At 42.4% G+C, this 23,301-nt stretch overlaps 1 protein-coding gene across 1 annotated transcript in view; it reads right to left on the reverse strand.

The window, feature by feature from the left end:
- LOC111152252 (diphosphoinositol polyphosphate phosphohydrolase 1) overlaps positions 1–9,054 on the reverse strand; it is a 114,113-nt gene extending 105,059 nt beyond the window's left edge. The window contains exon 1 of the mRNA XM_022510699.1: positions 8,664–9,054. Within this exon, the coding sequence (XP_022366407.1) occupies positions 8,664–8,762 (99 nt within the window). The 5' untranslated portion in view covers positions 8,763–9,054. The remainder of the gene's footprint in view (positions 1–8,663) is intronic.
- Between the last annotated feature and the right edge of the window lie 14,247 nt (positions 9,055–23,301).

The raw sequence follows: 23,301 nt of genomic DNA on the forward strand, positions 1-23,301 counted from the left end.
CCATCACACATCCATTTCCTGCCCAACACCACCACTGCCCAAAATCATGAACTTCACTAATATTTTTGCTCACTTACTATCTCTCTGCATCTGTTACCAGAAGCTTTACAGAAGCAAGAGCTTCCATTCTGCTTTGTTCACCACTGCATTCCAAGAACAGTGCCTGACCCACAAGCAGGCCCCTGATAAAAGTTTGTACAATGAATGTGTAAACGAATGAATGACTTTAAGAATGAACATTCTGATCTGAGCTCGGGTCATGATCTCAGGATCATGAGCCCGGGGTAGGGCTCCACACTCATTGTGGAGTCTGCCTGGGATTCTCTCTCTCCCTCAACACCTCCCTCTGCTTGTGCTTGCAAGCATATGTGCTCTCTCTCTCTCAAAATACATAAAATCTTAAAAAAAAAAAAAAAAAAAAAGAACCTTTTTCCCTACTGAAAGGCTTAGTAAATTAGGCAGTGAGGGTTTCAAGAAGGCTGGGAAAAAGACTGAACATTCTTGAGGAAACTTCATGTCACTTTAGGACAGAAATTCTCAAACTGGATTCATGGAAATCTTCCTGGGTATCGAGAGGATGTTACTCAGCAAGCTGACTTTGGGTGCATATGTTTTTTACTAATTTTTAAAGTTTGGGGACTTTATTTCTAAATTCAATTCCTTATTCTTCTTTTATCCACATATTATCTTCTTTGCCTAGGTCAGTGCCCTTGTCTGTTTCATACATTAACCACTGTAAATCAAATGCTTCAAGACTCAACACTCAAAATTTTACATCATGTCTCTTTCACTCTGACCTAGATAAGAACAAAATGATGATGACAGAAAATGTTATGACCACCCTATCAACCTTCATTTGCAAAGTGATTACTCTACTACTAACTAAACTTTGGAATTCAGATTTGATATCCATTGTTGGCTATGAACCACTATCGACAAGTCATTAAAATAGTACCTGCTACTTGATTGTAGTTTGCTGACGTGTTTATTTCCTTACTAATAAAAGGTTCCAGGCTATCAGCAAAATGAAAATCCTTTTTCCTCAGGCACTCCATCACTAGGGTTGAGGATCGGTACATTATATCAACAACCCAAAACAAATCTTGCAAGATGGCACAGACTCAAAAGTTAACACGTGAAAAAAATGCTAAGTGCCCTATCATGGGAAGATCAACTGAAATTCAGAAAAAATTAACAACCCATTACTCATACACTGCCATGGGGCTGCTATTTAACATTATCAGATACCCTGTTACTAAGACATTGGAAACAAGAGCTAGAAGACTTCCCTGACACATTTTTATCAAGCCCTTATTGGTAGACACTAGCATTCAGTGTATTTTGGGTATTTTTCAATTCCTCTACTAGACTGTAAGCTTCTTAAAAACAGGGACAATGTGCGCATTCATTCATTCACACAGTCAACAAATCATATTGAGCATATACTATGTTCTAAGCACCAAGGATACAGGAGTACATAAAACAGACAAAAATCTCGAGCCTCATAAACTAGCTGCATTCTACTGAGAGGAAAGAGAAGCAAACAAATGAGTGCATAACATGTCTTGGTGGTCATATGCTGCCCAGAAAGAAGCCCAGGAGACACAGTGACAACAGACTGGTGTTACTTTCTATAGCATTAAAGACCTATCTGATGAAGTGAAAACTAAGCCTTCGAAGACCTAAAGTAAGGGAGCAAGGCATGCAGATAATATGGGGGAGAAAGAGCACAGAGGCCAGGGAGGCTGCAAGAAAGGAATGAGTAAGATGAAGAGTGGTAAGAGATGAGGTCAGAGCCACGGCAGGGGACCCAAACACCCAGAGCCTCAGAGGTCATGATTAAGATGTTGGATTCACTGAGACAGAATACCACTGGAACGGAGAAGTGACATGATCTGACATCTATGTTAGAAGAATCACCCCAGCAGCTGTGGCAGACAAGACTAGAGGAGCGAGGGCAGAAGCAGTTAGGAAGACCAGTAAGGAAGATTCAGCAGTAGTCCAGGCAACAGGCAACAATGGGTTAGGCTAGAAGAACATAGTAGAGGTTGACGGGAGAAGGTTAGGCAGGATCTGCTGTCAGATTAGATGTGGGTATGAGAAAGAGAGTCAAGAATGGCTCCAAGGTTTCTAACCTGAGCAACTGGTAGCATGGAGATTTCCTTTACTGAAAGAGGCACAACTGTAGAAGCAGGTTTCTGCTGCTGTTTGGTTTTTGGTGGATGGAATCAAGAATTCAGTTTGAGTATTTTAAATCTGAGATCCAAATGGAAACACAGAGTAGACTGCAGGATATTCAAGTCTTGATTTCAGGAGAAAAATTAGGGCTAAAAATAGACAGTTGAAAGTAATCACTATAAATATGGTATTTGTTTTTTTAAGATTTTTAAGTATTTATTTATTTGAGAGAGAGTGAGGGAGAGAGAGAGCACACGAGCAGGAGCAGAGGGAGAGGGAGAAGCAGACTCCCCACTGAGAGGGAGCCCCATGCTGGGCTCCATCCCAAGGTCCTGGGATCATGACTTGGGCCAAAGGCAGACGCTCAACCAACTAATCCACCCAGGAGCCCCTAATTATGGTATTTAAAGGTGGGACCGGATAAGGTCACCTACCCTGTGGTGTGTGCTGGGGTGAGGGAGTAGTTCAAAGATTGTGTCCTTGTGCATTGCAATGAAAGTTTCAGGAAAATGAGAGGAATACAATACTAAGAAGGAATAACAAAAAGAGAGAAAGAAAGAAAGAAAGAAAGAAAGAAAGAAAGAAAGAAAGAAAGAAAGAAAGAAAAAAGAAAGAAAGAAAGAAAGAAAAGGAAAGAAAGAAAAAGAAAGGAAAAGAAAAGAAAAGGAAAGAAAACGAACTAAAAAGATGTCCTAGAGGCAAGGTAAAGAAAGGAATGAAAGGAATGATAAGGTAACAAGGACTCAGGACCCGCCACTGGATTTGTTAACTTGTTATCTTGAAGACTGGCTCTAGCAGAATCATAGAAGAGTGCCTGACGGGAATGAATTCAAGAGAAATTGGAAGAGGGAAAGTGGACACAGTGAGTACAGAAAAATGTTTCTGTGAAAGGGAAGAGAGAAATGGGATAGTAGCTGGAGGGAACATGGGGCAAGGGAGCATTTCTTTCTTTTTTTTTTTTAATTTTACTTATTTGACAGAGATCCACAAGTAGGCAGAGAGGCAGGCAGAAGAGAGAGGAAGGGAAGCAGGCTCCCTGCTGAGCAGAGAGCCCAATGCAAGGCTTGATCCCAGGACCCCAGGATCATGACCCAAGCCGAAGGCAGAGGCTTTAACCTACTGAGCCACCCAGGCACCCCGGGAGCATTATTTTTAAGATGGGAAATACTTCAGCCTGTTTGCCTTGGGAATGATAAAATAGAGAAGGAAAGGCAATGAAGTAGGAAAAACAGGGCACCCACAGGGAGTGGGCTGCTGGGGAGGCTGGAGGGGCTGGACAGAGATACACAGCAGGTAGACAGCTTGACTTTATGAGGGACCAACAGATTTATTTACCTGTGTACTCCCAGGATCTTATACAGAGACTAGTCCATAATAGGGCTCTCAAAAAAATGAATAAACTAATGTATTCTTGAACAAGAGCTCTTCATTTTTGTACTAAGCAATGAAGAAAAACAGAGACTGCTTCACACAAAGTAGATATGCAACACCATCATTTACTGAGAAATGAAAATCACTCAAGAGCAAAAAAAGGTTAGGGTAAAGAATGGAAAAGAAGAATGGAGACTGCAGTATGATTTCAGACCAGAGTTCACATCTCAGGACATAGAAAAGGAGGTAATGGGAGAAATGCCTAAGTGACTAACCAGCATTATTAGGTAGGCACAAGGGAAAGCACACATCCCCAGAAGCCTCCAGGAAAGACTGAGAGAAATGAGCATCAGAAACGTCCAATCAAATGACTGGATCACCATGACCTTACAGCAATGTAATAATACTGGACAATGACCAAGATATGTTACCAAAAAACTCCCCAACCAGCCTGGGATCTACTGGAAGCTCTTCGTCATGGTTATCACCTCTGGGATTGCCACCTGTGCTTTTACTCCCCTCTCTAGAGCCCAGGGGATGGTGTGGTCTGCAGTGACGTCCTTCCACCTGCTCCTCAGGGACATTTTTACTGACAAACACTCAGGCCACCAGAGTCTCTGCCCACTGAGGATCTTCCATGTCAATCATCTCCCCACCCAACCTCGTGTGCTCAGGGAGCTGAGAAAACGAGAAGCAGCAGTCCCTTGCCAAGAGATGGAAAAGCTCAACAAGCCAACCTAAGACCCTTAAGGACAGTTTTGTCCTTTCTTTTTAAAAGAAGTTTTAATACACGGGGAAATCTGAGAGGATCCTATCAGTACTCCATTTCTACCTTGAATAAAAACAGACCTTTTAGGCGCAGCTTTAACTTTCCTAAGCACGAAGCACTGTGAAATCACTTGGTATACAGCCGGTGTCACTGGCCTTTCTAAAAGAGTATTTCACACTGCTAGACATTTCAGCCATCTAAAATGCCTGCCGCACTCCCCCACGCCACTCTGGGAGGCTACAAGAGTACAAGCAAGCCCGCCTCTAATATACTTCACTTCCTGTCATCACAGAGACTCCAAAAAAGAGGGACGAGGGAAAATCTCAAATGGAAGTGCTTTCGGGGAGCCGAAGTTGAATAATACGACAAAGATGAGTGTCATACTACCCAATCTAGAACAGTAAAATCTTACTCAAGAAACCAGTTTCAGCCTTCTACACTGTTTACGATAAAATGTTAACTGGAAGACACGGCAGATTAAAAATATAAGTATATATTTATTTGCTAATCCTTATTTGTTGGTCCAGGACCTTGTCTTGTGCATAGGTCTACTGGTGAACAGCAAGTCGTCTTTCATATACCACACCCATCATGCATGACCTATATTTTCCAGTTCAGGGGTTCTTTTTTTTTTTTCTTTTTTAAAGATTTATTCATTTGGGATGCCTGGGTGGCTCAGTGGGTTAAGCCTCTGCCTTCAGCTCAGGTCACAATCCTAGGGTCCTGAGATTGAGCCCTGCATCGGGCTCTCTGCTCAGCGGGGGCCCTGCTTCCCCCTCCCCCTCTGCCTCCTTGTGATCTCTCTCTCTTTCTCTGTCAAATAAATAAATAAAATCTTTTAAAAAAAGATTTACTCATTTTAGAGAGAGAAAGCACATTCGTGCTCTTGGGCAAGCGGGGGGGGGGGCGCACAGAAAGAGGGAGGGAGGGAGACTCTCTAGCAGACTCCCTGCTGAATACATGGGGTTCAATCCCACAAACCCCAGATCATGACCTGAGCCTAAACCAAGAGTCAAAGGCTTAACCGAATGGGCCACCCACGTGCCCCTCCAATTCAGGTTTCTATAAAGAAAAACAAACACCTGAAAACACTCACGAAGAGATCTACGTGCAGAGTCCTTCCAGACTTTTAAGACTCCCTCTCCATCTTTTGTAGTTTATCCATACCATTACTGACTTGAAATTATCGAGTCATTCCAAAGCATTTAGGATACTTCTCACAAAACCATTCTTTTTCAACTCAAATTTCACAGGCTTACATCATATTTAATTACACCACATAATTACAGTAACAAGTATGATGAACATAAAAACAGGAATAAAGACAACCGATTCTTTGTAAGCGTGCGATTGATCCGGAGGCCTCATGGTTGGGGGATATATGGAACCCAGTGGCTCACAGAGCAACAAGGGCATTCAGTGTACCACGCTGGTTTAAGTGGAAGTTGGGTAAGACACTGTCTACTGTATATCAGTAGGTTCAAAGTATTGTAATAAACACCTTAGTTATCATGAATGTCCCAAACTTAAAGGTTTTAATTTATCAAAACGTCAGTAACAATTAGTAAAACTGTGAAGTGGGGGAATTTTCCTTTTGATTCTTGCTTACTAACAGGAAAAGCAGCCTGAGATTGAAGTAAAGGAAACGCATTCTCTTCATGCTTTTGGGCCTGTTATTCTCTCTCCCTCTAGACTCTAAGCTCCCTACATACCTGTCTCCTTTTAACAGTATCTCAATAAACTAACTCCATAACCTTGCCGAGTATGTTCATACATCCTAACCTCAGTAAGTATTTCAGCGATCACTGCTGGCATATAAATAAAATCTTCTGGGGCTGAAAAAACAGAATGTTAGTTAGGTTTAATTCCAGTCTATTATGTGCTAATATTTTCCGTCTCTTTCTCTTTACATTGTATGTATGTTTCCTGACACTGGTAAATTCAATTTATTAACCAGGGTCCCTTTATACTTACATTACTATTGTATTCAAGCTAATAATATTCTGTAAACTATTCTATCTTGATTAAAGCCACTGGTTCCCATTACAAAATAAAATTGGGTTGAATATCCTATTGAGTTTGAATTTCACATTCCCACAATGTGTGGCAGCTAATACTTCCAGTTTCTGGCACTTCTATTGAGAACATAAAAGTTCTCCCGGAACTAACAAATTACTTCCCTTCTAACACAATTATGTAATCTGAATTGAACGGCACCCTAGAGATTATTTTGCGGTCCAAAATCCCTCCCAATTAAGGGATCCCATCGAAAAGTACTCAACTTTTTTGGACAAGAAGGGATGTTTACCTTTAAATCCCACATTATAGAGGGCTACACCCATAGTAGGCTCTTAACACATACTTGTTAATTGAACTGAACAAGTCTAAAACGGGTGCATTTCATTAATTTTCTTGTTCTTTCTGGGCTTTAGCTATAACATCCACTGAATCTGTAATTAAAAATTTGCATGAATCTTCTGCTCATTAACCAATGTTCAAAAAGAAATTCCGCAGAGGAAACTCCACAATCAGTCAAACGTTTTAACATTAAGGCTGTTAATGTCAGTACATGATAAAACTAAAAGAAAATGGAAAATCAAGTCTTAGTTTGCTTATGATCTATGAAAAGTTTCCAATTTATCCGAAATACTCACATGTTCTCAATTCCTAGTCTGATTTTTTTTTTTAACAAATGAAGTCTTGCATCATTCATACAACTAAATTATACACCCTTCTACTTATAATTGGGGTGCTCACAGGCTTAACCACAGTACTGTAGTAAGACATGTTATTATGCTAATTAATTTTCCCTCCAGTTAAAACAGACTGTGATCCCATCTGATTTCCCATAATATGATATGATAATGAAGAGAACAAAGCCTCTAGAGCAGTAAACAGCACCAACAATTTTATTTTACTCAAGTATGTATTCCAAAACTACATAATTCACAGCATGTCCCTGCTAAGCACCCCAATACAATACATCTGGTTTTGGGGGCTTTTACAATATATGACAGGACACAAAGTATACATTTCCAAATTCCCTTTCCTTCTGTTTTGCTGAAAGGAAACACAGACACAGACACACACACACAGAGACGCGCGCGCGTGGTGTGCGCGCGCGCGCGCGCACACACACACACACACACACAGAGTCCCTCAATAGCACAATTACTGCTTTGCTAATTTTATTCAAGCAATAATTTAAAGTCCCAATTCCTCCTAAATATCTCTGGACAGCAACTCTTGGCAATCCATCTGCCTCTTTCATCACAGCTTCTTTTCATAACTAACGGGTCAAGTTCCTCTCCCCCCATTTCAACACGAGGCACTGTATTTGCAGCCCTGCCACGATAGCCCACTGCTGAATGCCAGAATATAGCATATTGAATTTCACTGTCCTTCACTGTTTCCAGTTTAACTGCCATTTTACCACCATGCACAGGAGAGAAACGCTTTCCCACAGGCATCTTATGAATTTCCAAAGCAGCTATTCTTTGTGGAATTACAAAAACGTTTGCCGTCTCTGAATTCCCTTTATCACCACAGAAACGGCTTTGGGAGGCTGAGATTTTTTTTTTAAGTACCCCATGCAAAAAGAAACTGATTCTAAGCATTTCTATTTCGCTAGCAAATTTAATCCTAAAGCCCTTACTGCAGGGCAATGTCAGGGCAAAGATCTAACATTGCTTTTGGCCTTCCCAATTAAAATGAAATATTTTCAGGTCATAAAGATTATCTTATCAAATGTCCTTTCTTCTCAGCTACACCAGAAGGCTACCCAGAGCACTGTAAAATAAACAGTTGGCTTTGGCGTTCGTACAACGCCCTAAATCTGCCTAAACCGCCCCTCCTTAGGCTCACGGACACATAATCCCTCGGCAACCCCCAAACCTGCCAGTGAAGTGGACTATTTCTCTCGCACAAAGGGCCGGCCTGCGCCTCGTGCACGGCGGCCTCTGCACACATGTGCGGGCTGACAAGTGCGGAGCTGCCCTTCCTGGATCCGAAGCTGGAGGCCTGGCCCGAAAGCCACACACACTTCCCCACCCACCGCCTTCTCTCGGCGGCCACTGTCCCCTATGACAGGCGGTCGGCTCTGAAGCTCCCCCGGCCTGAACCGTGCCGTGCGGCCACGCTCGGACCCGCTTTCCCTCCGCCCACCGTCGTTTTTCCTTCCTCCTCTTCTTTGCCTCAAGAAATTCCGTCGGAACTTCATTCGGGCCGAGACGAGCGGCCCTGCCCGACCCCGGCACACCCTCCCCCAGCGGCCGCGCCCCCCGCGCCTCGACCCGAGGCGACCGCCGACTCCGGCGACCCCCGGCCCGTCCGACCGGAGCCTCACCTCCTCCTCGCTCTCGCTGCGGAAACACAGGCACGCGGCCCGCTTCTTGTACCCGTCGCCGTCATAGGTGCGAGTCTGGTTCGACTTGAGCTTCATCATCCTCCGGGCCCGGGTGGGGGTGCGGTGCGGGTCGCGGGAGTGGAGGGTGGGGAGCCCGCTCCGGACGGCGGCGCGCGCGCGCGTCCCCGGCTCGGCCAAGGGAAGCAGGGAGGGAGAGCCGCTTCTCCGCTACACGGCTCGGCCGCTGGCCCGCCACGGCTGCTTCATTCCCCCCGGCCCAGGCCCCGCGCCGCCGCCACCGTCACGGCTGCCGTCGCCGCTGCCGCCACGGCCGCCGCCCCCTCTGCCACCGCCACCCCCGACGACGACCGCGCCGCCATCTTGGGCGCGCTGCGTCAGCGGCGTAAAGCCGCGCGGGCCTGCGGGACGGCCGCGCGCTCGTAGCGCAGGCCGCGTCCGGGAATCGCACCCTCCCAGTCCGCGCGGCGTAAACGAGCGTCCGGAATGAAAGGGCCGTGCGAATGGAGGCGGCCGCAACGCCAGGAGCGTAGGGGTGGGGAAGGTGGGGCGCGCACGGAGGAAGTCGGGGGAGAAAGGGGTGCCGGCGCAGGGTCGCCCCGCTGGGCTGATCGGTGACCCCAGGGGAGACCTGCCTATCCGGCCACGCGGTTTGTCGGAGGGTGGAGCAGGCGCTCGCCCAAGGTCACGCCGCGATTCGGCGGCCGAAGATGATCCAAGGTCAGGCCGCCCCTCCTTGGCCTTGCCGTTTCATCTGGGTGGGGGTGAAGAAGTGGGATGCGATTGAAAGCTCTGGAGCGTGCAACCTGAGATAACTAGGATTAGGCACTGCACGGCAACGGGAGTGAGGGGAACGGGGGGAGGGACGTTGTGCACTTAGCATTGACATCCAGAAGCTCTGGAAGTCTTACTGTCCGGGGCATTGACAGATGTTTCTCCTGCAACCCTTGAATGGTGCAAAAACAAGTGCTTCTTATTAGGGTAAACAGGAGGGCCAGAAAAGGAAGATACATAATGCAAATCAAAGGGCATCATCGTTTCTGGCAATCAACAAGGACTATATAGTGTGGATGTCAAACAGATTGTCCAGGGGAAAATACATAACCAGACGCTGTGGAGCAAGGAAAAATGGAATATAACCTGTGAATGTTCTCAGCGACCAAACATAATACCATGCCCATTCCCTGAACATGGTGTAAATTCTGTGTAGCGTTTGTCTGTGAGCTGCTGGTTGCCCTTTAATTTGCTTGTATTTAGCACAGTAAGAAAATCAGGATTTGAAACCAAACCTTAGTTGGAATCTGTTGCATCATTTATTTACCTCTAGTTGGCGTTTGGTAGTTAGTAGTCGCTTAATACATTGCAACTAATATTGACTTTTTAAAAAATTAATACCAATATCTGTTTCTATATATCACAATTACACTTTTAAAGATTTTATTTATTTATTTGACAGAGATCACAAGTAGGCAGAGAGGCAGGCGGGGGGTGGGGGGGGGGACGGGCGCGGAGAAGCAGGCTCCCCGCTAAGCAGAGAGCCTATGCGGACCTGGGATCAAGACCTGAGCCGAAGGCAGCGGCTTAACCCACTGAGCCACCCAGGCGCCCCTAATACTGACATTTCATTTAATCCTTGCCACAAAAATGCAGGATTTCGGTTAATTTGGGTCAATCCTCATGCAATAGAATTCCCCAAATCTTGGTCATTTTGGTTGTCTTTCTAGCTTTCTCTTCTTCCATGTGAGGTCTCTAGAAGAAAGGAAAAAAGTTCTGGCTATAGAAATCCTATAACATGTTCGTTGTCAAAAATTTGAAAAATACAGAGGGCATAAAAAAATTAAATCATGTATCTTTGAACACATTCTGTAGAGATCTGTAGCCTGCTTTCTTTCTTTTTTTCCCGGTCTATCTCCCATTCTGTTACTTTTCTTTTTAAATACCATTTCTAATTACTACCTGTAGTCCACCATAGGGATGCATCATCAGTTATTTTACCTTTTCCTCATTGTTAGAAGCTTAGGTTGTGTCCTCTGTTTCATTGGAACGGTAATGAATGTTCCAGTACATAAATCCTTATCCCTATTTCAGATATTCCCACAAGATAAATTCCCAGAGGCAGATGAAAGGGGGTAGGGTCATATTTATGGCTTTTGCTGCCTGTTGCCAAAGCCTTCCCAGAAAAGTTGTCTGAGTACAATCACTCCGGCAGCAAGACAGCTACACTGTGCTATCTGCCACTTTCTTAGGGTTGGAAGGAGAATTACAAAGGCATCCCAGGTCTCAGGGCAGCATAGTAAAGACAACAAGCAAGTTAGATTGTAAAGTCATGGGCAGGCCCTGTGTCATTTACCTTCATACCTCCACCTCCTAGCACAGGGCCTTGTCCAAAATAAGAACTTGGTAAATGTTGATCAAATCGGTGGATGGGTTTTTCTGTTGGTTTCTAATTCCTTCCCCAGCTTTTATGGGCCTGTATAGTTGCAAGAACCCACAAGACCACTCCCACATTTCTTGCCTTATTAGTAATTACTTTTTCTTTGTTCAGGAAACATTAACTGAAGGATTCCACCCTTTCCTGGAAGATGATAGTAGATACCAGTCTTAAATTCATTTTAAAAATATACTTACTAACATATTATTCCAGTTAAATACATCTCCACAAGTGCTGTAAGAAAAAAAACTGGTATGTAAAGTGCTACCTAAAGCTTATGACTGAGTTAGAGTATAAATAGCTCTTCAATCGCCTAAGCCAGAAAACTGGGAATCGTTGATCTATGTCTTACCTTCTCTCCAATTGGCAATGAGCTCCACTGCTTCGCCTTCTTGACATCCTCAACCCGGGCCCCTTGCCTTCTTGCCCTGTGCCATTATTTCATTAGGACTCCCCCCTCTTTCCTGTACCATGGCCTCCTGAGCTGCTGTCCATCCTCCCCCTGCAGCAGGATGAATCCTTCCAAATGCAGATCTAAATAAGTCGTGGCCTTGAATGAAACCCTACTTGCTCCTCAGTGCTTTCAAGATAAAACCAAATTCTACCAGGAGATACCAGACTCTGCAGGAGTTTAGTCTAGTCATTCAAAACTACTTACAGTTTCCTGAACCTCTAACCTTGAATCTTCTGAGTCTTTGAACATGCCTCCCTGGTGTCTGGAAGGCTCTTCTTCCAAGACTGTCGCCTACTTCGTTGTCCCTCCCCATCCACCCAGAGAGACACCAAATTATATTTATCCTTCGAAACTCAAAAGTTACTGCCTAATTGCCTCTGTCCTTCCTACTGCCTGAGTTTGTCCTGCTAATTTATCACATTGTCACATGGTATTGTCACTGGGTTGGTTTCTTTGTTTTACCAGTCTCATATTTCAAACTTACTAAAGGCAGGGTCTCTGTCTCATTTATCCTTGCTTATTTTACTCAGCAGTTATCCCAGGCCCTGACCTAGAACCCACCTCAACAAAAGTGTATGAATGGAAGAACAACTACCGCCCTTCCAGAACCCCATCTTGATGATAGAGCTTACTCACTTGTCTGCGGGAACACCTCCACACAACACACCTACAATCCTCTGAATGAAGCTCACATACCATTCTCCTGATCCCACATTTCAGAGATTATCTGTAATAACTTTTTAGGGAGAATCCTGGGTGAAATAACAAAATGCAGAAAATTGGTTTTCATAGGTTCCTTAGTCCGTCCTGCTCCTCTAGCATGCCTTTCTCTCCTCCCTTCTCCCAGGACTGCCTTGTTCACCCTATCGAGTCCCCCAGAAGCACCTACTGTTTCTGATCTTTGCTTTTGTACAAGTTACCTATTCATGCATAACAAATCTCCTCAAAACATAGTGGCTTAAAACATAAATCATGGGGTGTCTGGGTGGCTTAGTCGGTTAAGCGTCTGCCTTTGGCTCAAGTCATGGTCCGAGGGTTCCAGGATTGAGCCCCGCCTCAGGTTCCTTACTCGGTGGGGTCTGCTTCTCCCTTTCCCTCTGCCTGCCGCTCCCCCTACTTGTGTGCTCTCTCTCTGTGTCAAATAAATAAATAACATATTTTTTAAATGAATCATTTATTATTTCTCATGGTTCCTGTGGGTTAAGAATCCAGGAATGCCTTTTTATTTTTTTTTAAGATTTTATTTATTTATTTGACAGACAGAGATCACAAGGAGGCAAGGAGGCAGGCAGAGAGAGAGGAGGAAGCATGCTCCCCGCTGAGCAGAGAGCCCAATGTGGGGCTCGATCCCAGGACCCTGGGATCATGACCCGAGCCGAAGGCAGAGGCTTAAACCCACTGAGCCACCCAGGTGCCCAAGAATCCAGGAATGTCTTGACTGAGCAGTTCTGGTTTGTATCTCTCGTAAGGTTGCAAACAGGTATTGGCTGGACCTGCTGTCATCCAAAGACTTGACTGGAGCTGCAGGACCCACTTCCCATGGGCTGCCTCACATGGCTGGTGGTTGGAAGGAAGCTCAGTGCCTTTTGATCTGACCTTCTCCATGGGGCCACCTGAGCACCCTCACAACGTGGCAGTTGAAGTCCTCCAAGAGCAAATGATACAAGATGCCAAGACTGAATGGACTGCAGTGGCTTTATGACCTGGCCTTGAGAGTCACACTTTGTTAGCTCCACAGCTTTCTATTGTTCACATACGTCAGCCTGACTGAGTGTGGGAGAAGGTTACACATTATTCCAGAAGGCAAGGATCAAGGGGCCATAGTTGAACCTGCCTGCCTCATCTCTCATAAAATTTACCTGGTCTCTAGTTCATTCATTCACTGCCTATATATCCCAGGCAGCATACCTAACACAGGGGAAGGAGATAATTCTTAAGAATAGGCTACTCTTCCATAGATGATAGTGGGTGGTAATAGATTTAAATCAAATAAATTAATCTTCTAAAAAAGATTTTATTTTTAAACAATCTCTATACCTAACCAAAGCTCAAACCCACAATCCTGAGATCAAGAGTCACATGCTCCACCAACTGAGCCAGCCAGGCACTCCTTAAATAATTAATCTTAACAAACACATAATTCTGGGGTGCCTGGGTGGCTCAGTTAAGCATCTGCCTTCAGCTCAGGTCATGATCCTGACATCCTGGGATCAAGCCCCACATCTCGTTCCCTGCTCAGCAGGAAGCCTGCTTCTCCCTCTCCCTCTGCTTGTGTTCCCTCTCTCCCTGTGTCTCTCTCTGTCATAAATAAATAAAATCTTAAAAAAAATATATATATATATATATAATTCTACTAAAAATATCCAATTTCCCAAAAGTCCTATAGGTAAAGCCCTAGTAAATACTTTTCAAGACCCAGGACAGGCCTAAGGGGAAATTTTTTAATAGAGTTACAAAATTGAACTTGTTTACTCATCCTTTCTATAGGGTCAGTCAAGTTTAAGTTTATGCCTCCCATCTATTTTGATGCCGCTATATTTATCACTATATGATTATAGCTTATCTCACCTGACCAAGCTTTTTCCCTGTCTGCTTCAAAAATGGAATACCATCAGAGATAAAGAGAAACATTTAAGGAAAACCTAACAGTTATAAATAAGAAGCGGCATCAAAATACATCAAGTGGGGTGCCTGGCTGGCTCACAGACTCTTGATCTCAGGGTTCTGAGTTCATGCCCCACATGGAGTGTAGAGATTACTTTAAAAAAAAAACAAAAAACTAACAACAAAACAAAATACATTAAGTAAAAACAGAAGTAAACGGAGGCCTGCACAAACCCACAATCTTACATGGAGATTGCATAGCTTCTTTCTCAGTAAATGATCAAATGCAGGAGGAATGTCAAAGATTTGAACATTACCAATCATTTTTACCTAATTGATATGTGTTAAGTACTATACCCATCAGGTGTAGAATACACATCTGTTTAAAGTGTACGTAGAACGGGGGCACCTGGGTAGCTCAGTCGGTTGAGCATCTGCCTTCAGCTCAGGTCATGACCTCAGGGTTCTGGGATCAAGCCCCACATTGAGCCCCACATTGAGCCCTGCAGCCGGCTCCCTGCTCAGCAGGGAGTCTGTTTCTCTTCCTCTGCTGCTCCCCACTACCCTTGGCCTCATGCTTGCTCTCTCCCTCTCTCTCTAAAATAAAATCTTTTTAAAAAAAGTATACATAGAACATGCACCAAGATGGACCACATACTTGGTAATAAAATAACCCACAATAAATTTTATAGATTTAAATCTTACAGAATAAGTTTTTGGGAGAGAGGATTTAAAGAATAACAAAAGGGGCGCTTGGGTGGTTCAATTGGTTAAGCCACAGCCTTCGGCTCAGGTCATGATTCCTGAGTCCTAGGATCGAGTAGCATATCAGGTTTCCCCTGCTCTGCAGGGAGCCTGCTTCTCCCTGTGCCTGCCACCCCCTGCTTGTGCTCTCTCTCTGTCAAATAAATAAATAAAATCTTTAAAAAAAGGTAAAGAACAGAAAGATATCTTTAAAAGTTCCAAATATTTATAAATTAAACATTCTATTCCTAAATAACCCATGAAACAAAGAGGAAATCACAGAAGAAATTATAAAGTATCTCTGAATGCTATGAGGACATGTGGCTGGCTCAGTTCTCAGAGTATGCCAGTCTTGATCTCGGGGTCATGAGTTCAAGCCCCACATTGGGCATAGAGATTACTGAATGATATCAAAATTTGTGAGGTTCAACCAGAGCAGTGCTTAAAAGCAAATATATAGCTTTTAACATGTATATTAGAAAAGAAGACTTGGGGCGCCTGGGTGGCTCAGTGGGTTAAGCCGCTGCCTTCGGCTCAGGTCATGATCCCAGGTCCTGGGTTCAAGCCCCACATCCGGCTTTCTGCTCAACAGGGAGCCTGCTTCCTCCTCTCTCTCTGCCTGCCCTCTGCCTACTTGTGATTTCTCTCTGTCAAATAAATAAATAAAATCTTTAAAAAAAAAAAAAAAGAAAAGACTTAAAGACAGGTAAGTTCCCACTTTAAGAAGCTAGAAGAAAACAAATAAATTAAACCCAACTTAAATAGAAGAAATAGAGATAAAATCAATGAAATAAAAAAAAGAAAACAAGTCAAAAGTTGGTTCTTTGAAAATACAAATAAAATTCATAAGCAAGACTTTAAAGGAAAAAAGAGAAGAAAAACCAAATTACCAATATTAGCAATGAATCCAATAGACATCAGAAGAGGAATAAGGGAATATTATGAAAAACTTTGTCAACAAATTCAATAACTTAAGATGAAATAGACAAATTCCTAGAAAAACAATTTCCCAAGTATAACAAAACAGAAAATTGGAAAATCCGTATCTATGCAACAAATTGAATTTGTTAAAAACCTTCTCACAACTTCAGTTAATAAAAATGTACTGACATTGGCTGTGACAAAGGTACCATATTAATATAAAATGACAACAATAAGAGAAACTGGGTGGGATTATATAGGAACTCAGTTACTGTCACGACTTTTCTGTAGATCTAAAACTATCTTTTTAAAATTTTTTTATTTATTTAATTTTATTTTGAGAAAGAGAGTGGGGAGAGGGCCAGAGAGAAAGAGAGAATCTCAAGCAGGCTTCATGCCCAGCTCTTCATGGAGCCCAGTGTGGGATCCCATCCCACAACCCTGAGGTCATGACTGGAGGCAAAATCAAGAGTCGGACACTTATGGGGCACCTGGGTGGCTCAGTGGGGTAAGTGCCTGCCTTCAGCTCAGATCATGATCCCAGGGTCCTGGGATTGAGCCCCCTATCATCATTGGGCTCTCTGCTCAGCAGGGAGCCTGCTTCTCCCTCTGCCCCTCCCCCACTCACGCACATGCTCTCTTTCTCTCTCAAATAAAAAAAATCTTTTAAAAAATGAATTTTTTTCAACTTAATATAGAATATACCTGAACAAGAGCTAACATAGTACCTAAAGGTAAAAGAATAGATGCTTCTCCACTAAGATCACAAACAGGGCAAGAATATCTCCCCACCACTACTAGTAAATATTATAATATTTATGATTTCATTAAATATTGTATTAGAAAACTTAATGAAATAAAACTTGAAAAATAAATACAAGATTGGGAAGGAAATAAAACCATCGTTATTCAGAGACAACGTGATTATGTATATAAAAAAAACCCAAAAGGCTACACCCAAAATACTAGCATTAATAAGTGAAATTAGCAAGGTGAAAGGAATCAAGGTCAATACATAAAAATTAGGTATATTTGCACAACAAGCAACAAATAATTGGAAAATGAAATTTAAACAAAGTATCATTTATGATAGCATCAAAAATGTCAACTATCTAAAAATAAATCTAACAAAAATTGCGTAAGACCTGTATACTGAAAACTATAAATATTGCTGAGAGAAATTAAAGATCTGAATATATGCACAGATATACCATGTTTATGGATTAGGAAACTCAGTATTGAAAATAATCCTTCCTCCCTGGGGCGCCTGGGTGGCTCAGTTGTTAAGCATCTGCCTTTAGCTCAGGTCATGATCCCAGGTGGGATCGAGCCCCTGCGTTGACTCTGCTTGGCAGGGAGCCTGCTTGCTTCTCCCTCTCCCTCTGCCTGCCACTCCTCCTGCTTGTGCTTTCTCTCTCTGTCAATAAATAAATAAAATCTTAAAGAAAAAAAAAAAAGAATCCATTCTAAGTTAATATACATATTCCATGCATTTTTTTTTTTTTTTTAGATTTTATTCATTTATATGAGAGAGAGAGAGCAGGAGTCGGAGCAGGGGAGAAGGAGAAGCAGGCTCCCCACTGAGCAGGGAGCCTGAGGTGGCGCTGGATCCCAGGACTCCCAAATCATGACCTGAGCTGAAGGCAGACTTTTAACTGATTGAGCCACCCAAGTGTCCCTCAGTGCAACTTCTATTTAAAAAAAAAAAAAATCAGATTATTTGGAAGAAGTAGATACAGTGATTCCAAACTATATATGAAAATGAAAAGGATATAGAATACCCCAAAAAATCCTGAAAAGGAACAGAATTAGGGGATTTATATGATCAAATTTTAATACTTACTATAAAATGACAGTAATCAGGATAATGGAATAATAGTGTAAAAACAGACTAATAGATCAATGGAATATATGCTATGATTATTTGATATTCACCAAAGACACCAAAGCAATCCAGTGGAGGACCGACAGGCTTTTAAACAAATGGTCCTCAAATAAATGAATATTCACATGAGAAAAAATGAATCATGACTCCTATCTCACACTATACACAAAGATTAATTCAAGATGGATCATAGACATTAACATAAAAATAAAAACTGTAAAGACTTTTGTGGAAAACATAAACTATCTTTATAACTGAAAAGGTAGATGAGTTAAAAAAAAAGCAATAACCACAAAAGAAAATTGATAAATCAGACTTCATCAAAACTAAAAACTTCGGTTGCCAGGGGGAGGGGGTAGGAGAGGGTGGTTGGGTTGTGGTGAGTGCTGTGAAGTGTGTAAACCCGGTGATTCACAGACCTGTACCCCTGGGGCTAATAATACATTATATGCCAATAAAAAATTAAAAAATTATTTGGGGCGCCTGGGTGGCTCAGTAGGTTAAAGCCTCTGCCTTTGGCTCGAGTCATGATCCCAGGGTCCTGGGATCGAGCCCCACATGGGGCTCTCTGCTCAGCGAAGAGCCTGCTTCCCCCTCTCTCTCTGCCTGCCTCTCTGCCTCCTTGTGATCTCTGTCTGTCAAATAAATAGATAAAATCTTTAAAAAAAATTAAAAAATTATTTAAAAAAACAAACCTAAAAACTTCTATTCATCAAAAGACACCATTAAGACAATACACAAGCCATCAATGGGAAGAAAATATGTATTTTTAAAAAAGATTTTATTTATTTATTTGACAGAGAGAACAGCAAGACAAGGAACACAAGCAGGGGGAGTGGGAGAGGGAGAAGCAGGCTTCCCACTGAGCAGCAAACCTGATGCAGGGCTCAATCCCAGAACCCCGATATCATAACCTGAGCCAAAGTCAGATGCTTTAACTGACTGAGTCACCCAGGTGCCCAGAGAAGAAAATATTCATAAAACATATCTGATCAAAGACTAGTATCCAGGATATGTTAGTAACTACTATAACTTAATATTAATAAAGACAAATATCCTGATTTCAAACTGGGCAAAAATACAGACTTTTCAACAAATGATGCTAGAATAATCTGTAAGAAAAAAGAAAAAAGGAACCTCAACCTAAGCATCACACAAAAATCAATTCAAAGTGGATCATGGATGTGGTGCCTACGTGGCTCAGTTGGTTAAGTGTCTGCCTTTGACTCAGATCATGATCCCAGGGGTCCTGGGATGGAGCCCTACATGGGGCTCCCGGATCAGTGGGGAGTCTGCTTCTCCCTCTGCCCATCTCCCACCTCTACTCGTGCTCTCTTTCTCTTGCAAAAATAAATAAGTAAAATCTTAAAAAACAAAAACAAAAAACAAAGTGGATCATGGATCTAAATGTAAGACATAAAACTATAAGACCTACAGAAAAAAACATTTGGTAAAATCTTCAGATCTACTGCTAGGCAGACTTCTTACACTTGACAACAAAAATACAATCTGTAAAATAAAACAATGATAAATCTGCCTTCATTAAAATTTAAATATTTTGCTCTGTGAAAGACCCTGTGAAGAGGATGAAAAGACAAGCTACAGTCTGGAAGAAAATATTTGCAAATCACATATATGACAGAGAACTAGTATCTACAATAAGCAGTTCTCAAAACACACTGGTTAAAAAAACACACAATTTGATTAGAAAATACGCAAAAGACAGAAACAGGCATTTCACCAAAGAAGATATACAAATGGCAAATAAATGCATGAAAAGATGTTCAGCATCATTAGCCATTAGGGAAATGCATATTAAAACCATATGAAGGGGGGCGCCTGGTGGCTCAGTCAGTTGAGCAGCTGCCTTCACCTCAGGTCATGATCCCAGGGTCCTGGGATCGAGCCCCACATTGGGCTCTCTGCTCGGTGGGGAGCCTGCTTCTCCCTCTCCATCTGCCTGCCTCTCTGCCTACTTGTGATCTCTATCTCTCTGTCAAGTAAATAAATAAAATCTTTAAAAACAAAAAACAACCCATATGAAGGGGTGCCTGGGTGGCTCAGCTATTAAGCATCTGCCTTCAGCTCAGTTCAGGATCCCAGGATCCTGGGATCAAGGCCCACCTCGGGATCCCTGATCAGCTGGGAGTCTGCTCCTTCCTCTCCCTCTCTCCCAGCTTGTGTTCCCTCTGTCACTGTCTCTCTCTGTCAAATAAATAAATAAAACCTAAAAAAAAGAAAAAAAAAGAAAAAAACATATGGAATCTCACTCCACACATCTGAGAATGGCTAAAATTAAAAATAGGGATTAATTGTAAATGCTGGCAAAGATGCAAAGAAACTGAATCACTCATACATTGCTGGTGGGAATGTAATTTGGTACATTTTACCGTGTTCTCTAGAAAACAACCTGACAGTTTCTTGAAAAACTAAACATGCAACAATCATACAACCCAGTAATTGTACTTCTGGGCACTTATCCCAGAGAAATGGAGATTTATGTTTTCGCAAAAACCTGTACATAAATGTTTATAGCAGCTTCATATGCAATAGCCAGAACCCAACAACAGTCCAGATGTCCTTCAATAAGTGAATGGTTAAGTAAATTGTGGTGCATCCTTGCCATGGACTATTACTAAACAATAAAGAGGAATAAGCTATTGGAACAAGGCATAGTCTGGGGCACCTGGGTGGCACAATTGGTTAAGCATCTGACTCTTAGTTTGGGTTCAGGTCATCATCTCAAGGCCCTGATCTCAGGGTTGTGGGATCCCGCCCCATGTCAGTGTGGAGTCTGCTCAAGATTATCTCTCCCCTCTTCCTCTGCTCCTCCCAGCTCAAAAAACCAAATAAATAAAATCTTAAAAAGAAGAAGAAAAACAGGGGACCTGGGTGGCTCAGTCAGTTAAGCATCTGCCTTCGGCTCAGGTTGTGATCCCTGGGACCAGGGATTGAGTTCTGTATCGGGCTCCCTGCTCAGCGGGGAGCCTGCTTCTCCCTCTGTCTCTCCCCCACCACTCTGTCTCTCATGGATAAATAAATAAAATCTTTTAAAAGGAGAAAAAAAGGGATATTGGGGTAGAGGGAAGTTAGGTGTGACTATAAAAGGGCAACATGAGATCCTTATGATGATGAAAATACTCTGTACCTTGATTGCATCAACAGCAATATTCTAGTGGTTATAGTGTTTTGCAATATTTTATTTTCAAGATATAGTTTTGTAAGCTGTTACCATTAGGAGAAATGGGGTGGAAGGCACACAGTTCTCCCTGTACTATTTTTTACAACTGCATACAAATTTACAAATATCTCAAAAATGAAAAGATTAATTTTTTAATTTAATTTTATTTATTTATTTGATGGACAGAGATCACAGGTAGGCAGAGAGGCAGGCAGAGAGAGAGGAAAGGAAGCAGGCTCCCCGCTGAGCAGAGAGCCTGATGCGGGGCTCGATGTGGGGCTCGATGTGGGGCTCGATGCGGGGCTCAATGCGGGGCTCGATCCCAGGACCCTGGGATCATGACCTGAGTGGAAGTCAGAGGCTTTAACCCACTGAGCCACCCAGGCACCCCAAAAAGATTAATTTTTTTTGAACGTTCAATTGTATTTTTCCAGCTTTGTAATAGTACAATTGAAAAATTTTAAGTTTAATTTTTTAAAAATTGGGCAAAAGATTTAACAGACCACCAAAAAATTCTAAGGAATGGCCAATACATACCTTAAAGTGTTCCACATTATTAGTCATCAGGGAAATGTAAATTAAAACCCCATGCATTACACCGGAATGGCTAAAATCTTGAAATGTTTCAATTAAAAAGACTGACAACGTGTGCTGTCAGGAGATTGGAGAGCAACTGCTGCTCTCATCCATTGTTGGTGGAAATGCAACAAGGAACAACCACTTTTGAAAACTGCTTGACAAGGTCTCAAAAAGTTAGAAAGATACCTATCATATGACCCAACAACTCCACTTCTAGGTATTTACCCAAGGGAACTGAAAATATATAGTCACAAAAAATTTGTATAAGAATGTCCATAAAGCCAAAAGTTGGCAACATCCCAGAAGGATGTTGGCAACCATCCGTAGGAGGATGGGTAAACAAATCGTGGTATAGCTACACGATAGAATATTATTCATCCATGAAAAGGAAGGCACTATTGATAGACATATCAACATGCGTGAATCTCAGAAAACTTATGCTGCGTAAAACAAGCCTTACACAAAAGAGTCATGCTGTAGAATTCCATTATATGAAGTCCCTAGTACAGGGAGAACTAACCTGTGGTGAGGGAAAGAACAGACGAAAGAGAACAGTGTTTGCTTTCTGGGTATGGGCAATGGGGATTAACTAGGAAGAAGGATGAGGAAGCTTTCTAGAATGATGGCAAAATTCTCTTAGAGATTAGGGTTCAAGGGTCACATTGTCACAACCCAATGAACGTACACTTAGGATATGTGTTTTTCACCTGTGTCAACAGTATTGATGTATAACTAAATAATGTCCATGCTGAAATATTTTAGGGGATAAGAATACTATTGTATGCAATTTATTTAGAAATGCATTTTATTTTAATTTCTTTAAAGATTTTTAAAAAATTTATTTATCAGAGAGAGAGAGAGAGACCATAGGCAGGGGGAGAAGCAGGCTCCCCGCTGAACAAGGAGCCCGATGTGGGACTCGATCACAGGACTCTGGGATCATGATCCATGCTGAAGGCAGACATCTAACTGACTGAGTCACCCAGACATCCCTCTTTTTTTTTTTTTAAGATTTTATTTATTTTATTTGACAGATAGAGATCACAAGTAGGCAGAGAGGCAGGCAGAGAGAGAGAGAGGAGGAAGCAGGCTCCCTGCCGAGCAGAGAGCCTGATGCGGGGCTCGATCCCAAGACCCTGGGATCATGACCTGAGCCGAAGGCAGAGGCTTTAATCCACTGAGCCACCCAGGCGCCCCCAGACATCCCTCTTTAAATATTTTTTTGTTTTTAAATAATCTCCACACCCAACGTGGGGCTTGAACTCACAACCCCAAAAACAAAAGTTGCATGTCCACCAAATAGGCGCCCAGGTGCCCCAATAAATAAAATCTTTTTAAAAAATGTCCAACAGGGGCACCTAAGGGTCTCAGTCAGTTAAGCATCGGCCTTTGGCTCAGCTCATGATCCCGGGATCCTGGGATCGAGTCCTTCTGTCTCTTCCCCTGATCCCTCCAAAATAAATAAATAAACAAATAAATAAATAAGTAAATAAATAAAATATTTTAAAAAAATGTCTAACAAGCACATAAAAAAAAGTGCTAAGATCACTTATCTAGTAGCCGTAAACTAAAACTACAATGAAATACAAGTTCACACTAGAAGGAGTAAAATAAAAAGACTCACAACAGCAAATATTGACTATCTAGGCTATGGAGTGACTGAGACTGTCATGCAATTGCTACATAGTGGTTGCCCAGTGAAATGAGCATACTGAAGAACCATTTAGAACATTCTTAGTAAGTTAAAGCCGTGCCTAGTCCTAATGATTTATCCAAGAGAATGAATACAAATGTTCATTAAAAAACTTGAGCAGGAATGTT

Source organism: Enhydra lutris, unplaced genomic scaffold (genome assembly GCF_002288905.1).
Source record: "Enhydra lutris kenyoni isolate GAN:26980312 unplaced genomic scaffold, ASM228890v2 scaffoldscaffold28, whole genome shotgun sequence".
In the NCBI taxonomy this organism is placed as follows: domain Eukaryota; kingdom Metazoa; phylum Chordata; class Mammalia; order Carnivora; family Mustelidae; genus Enhydra; species Enhydra lutris.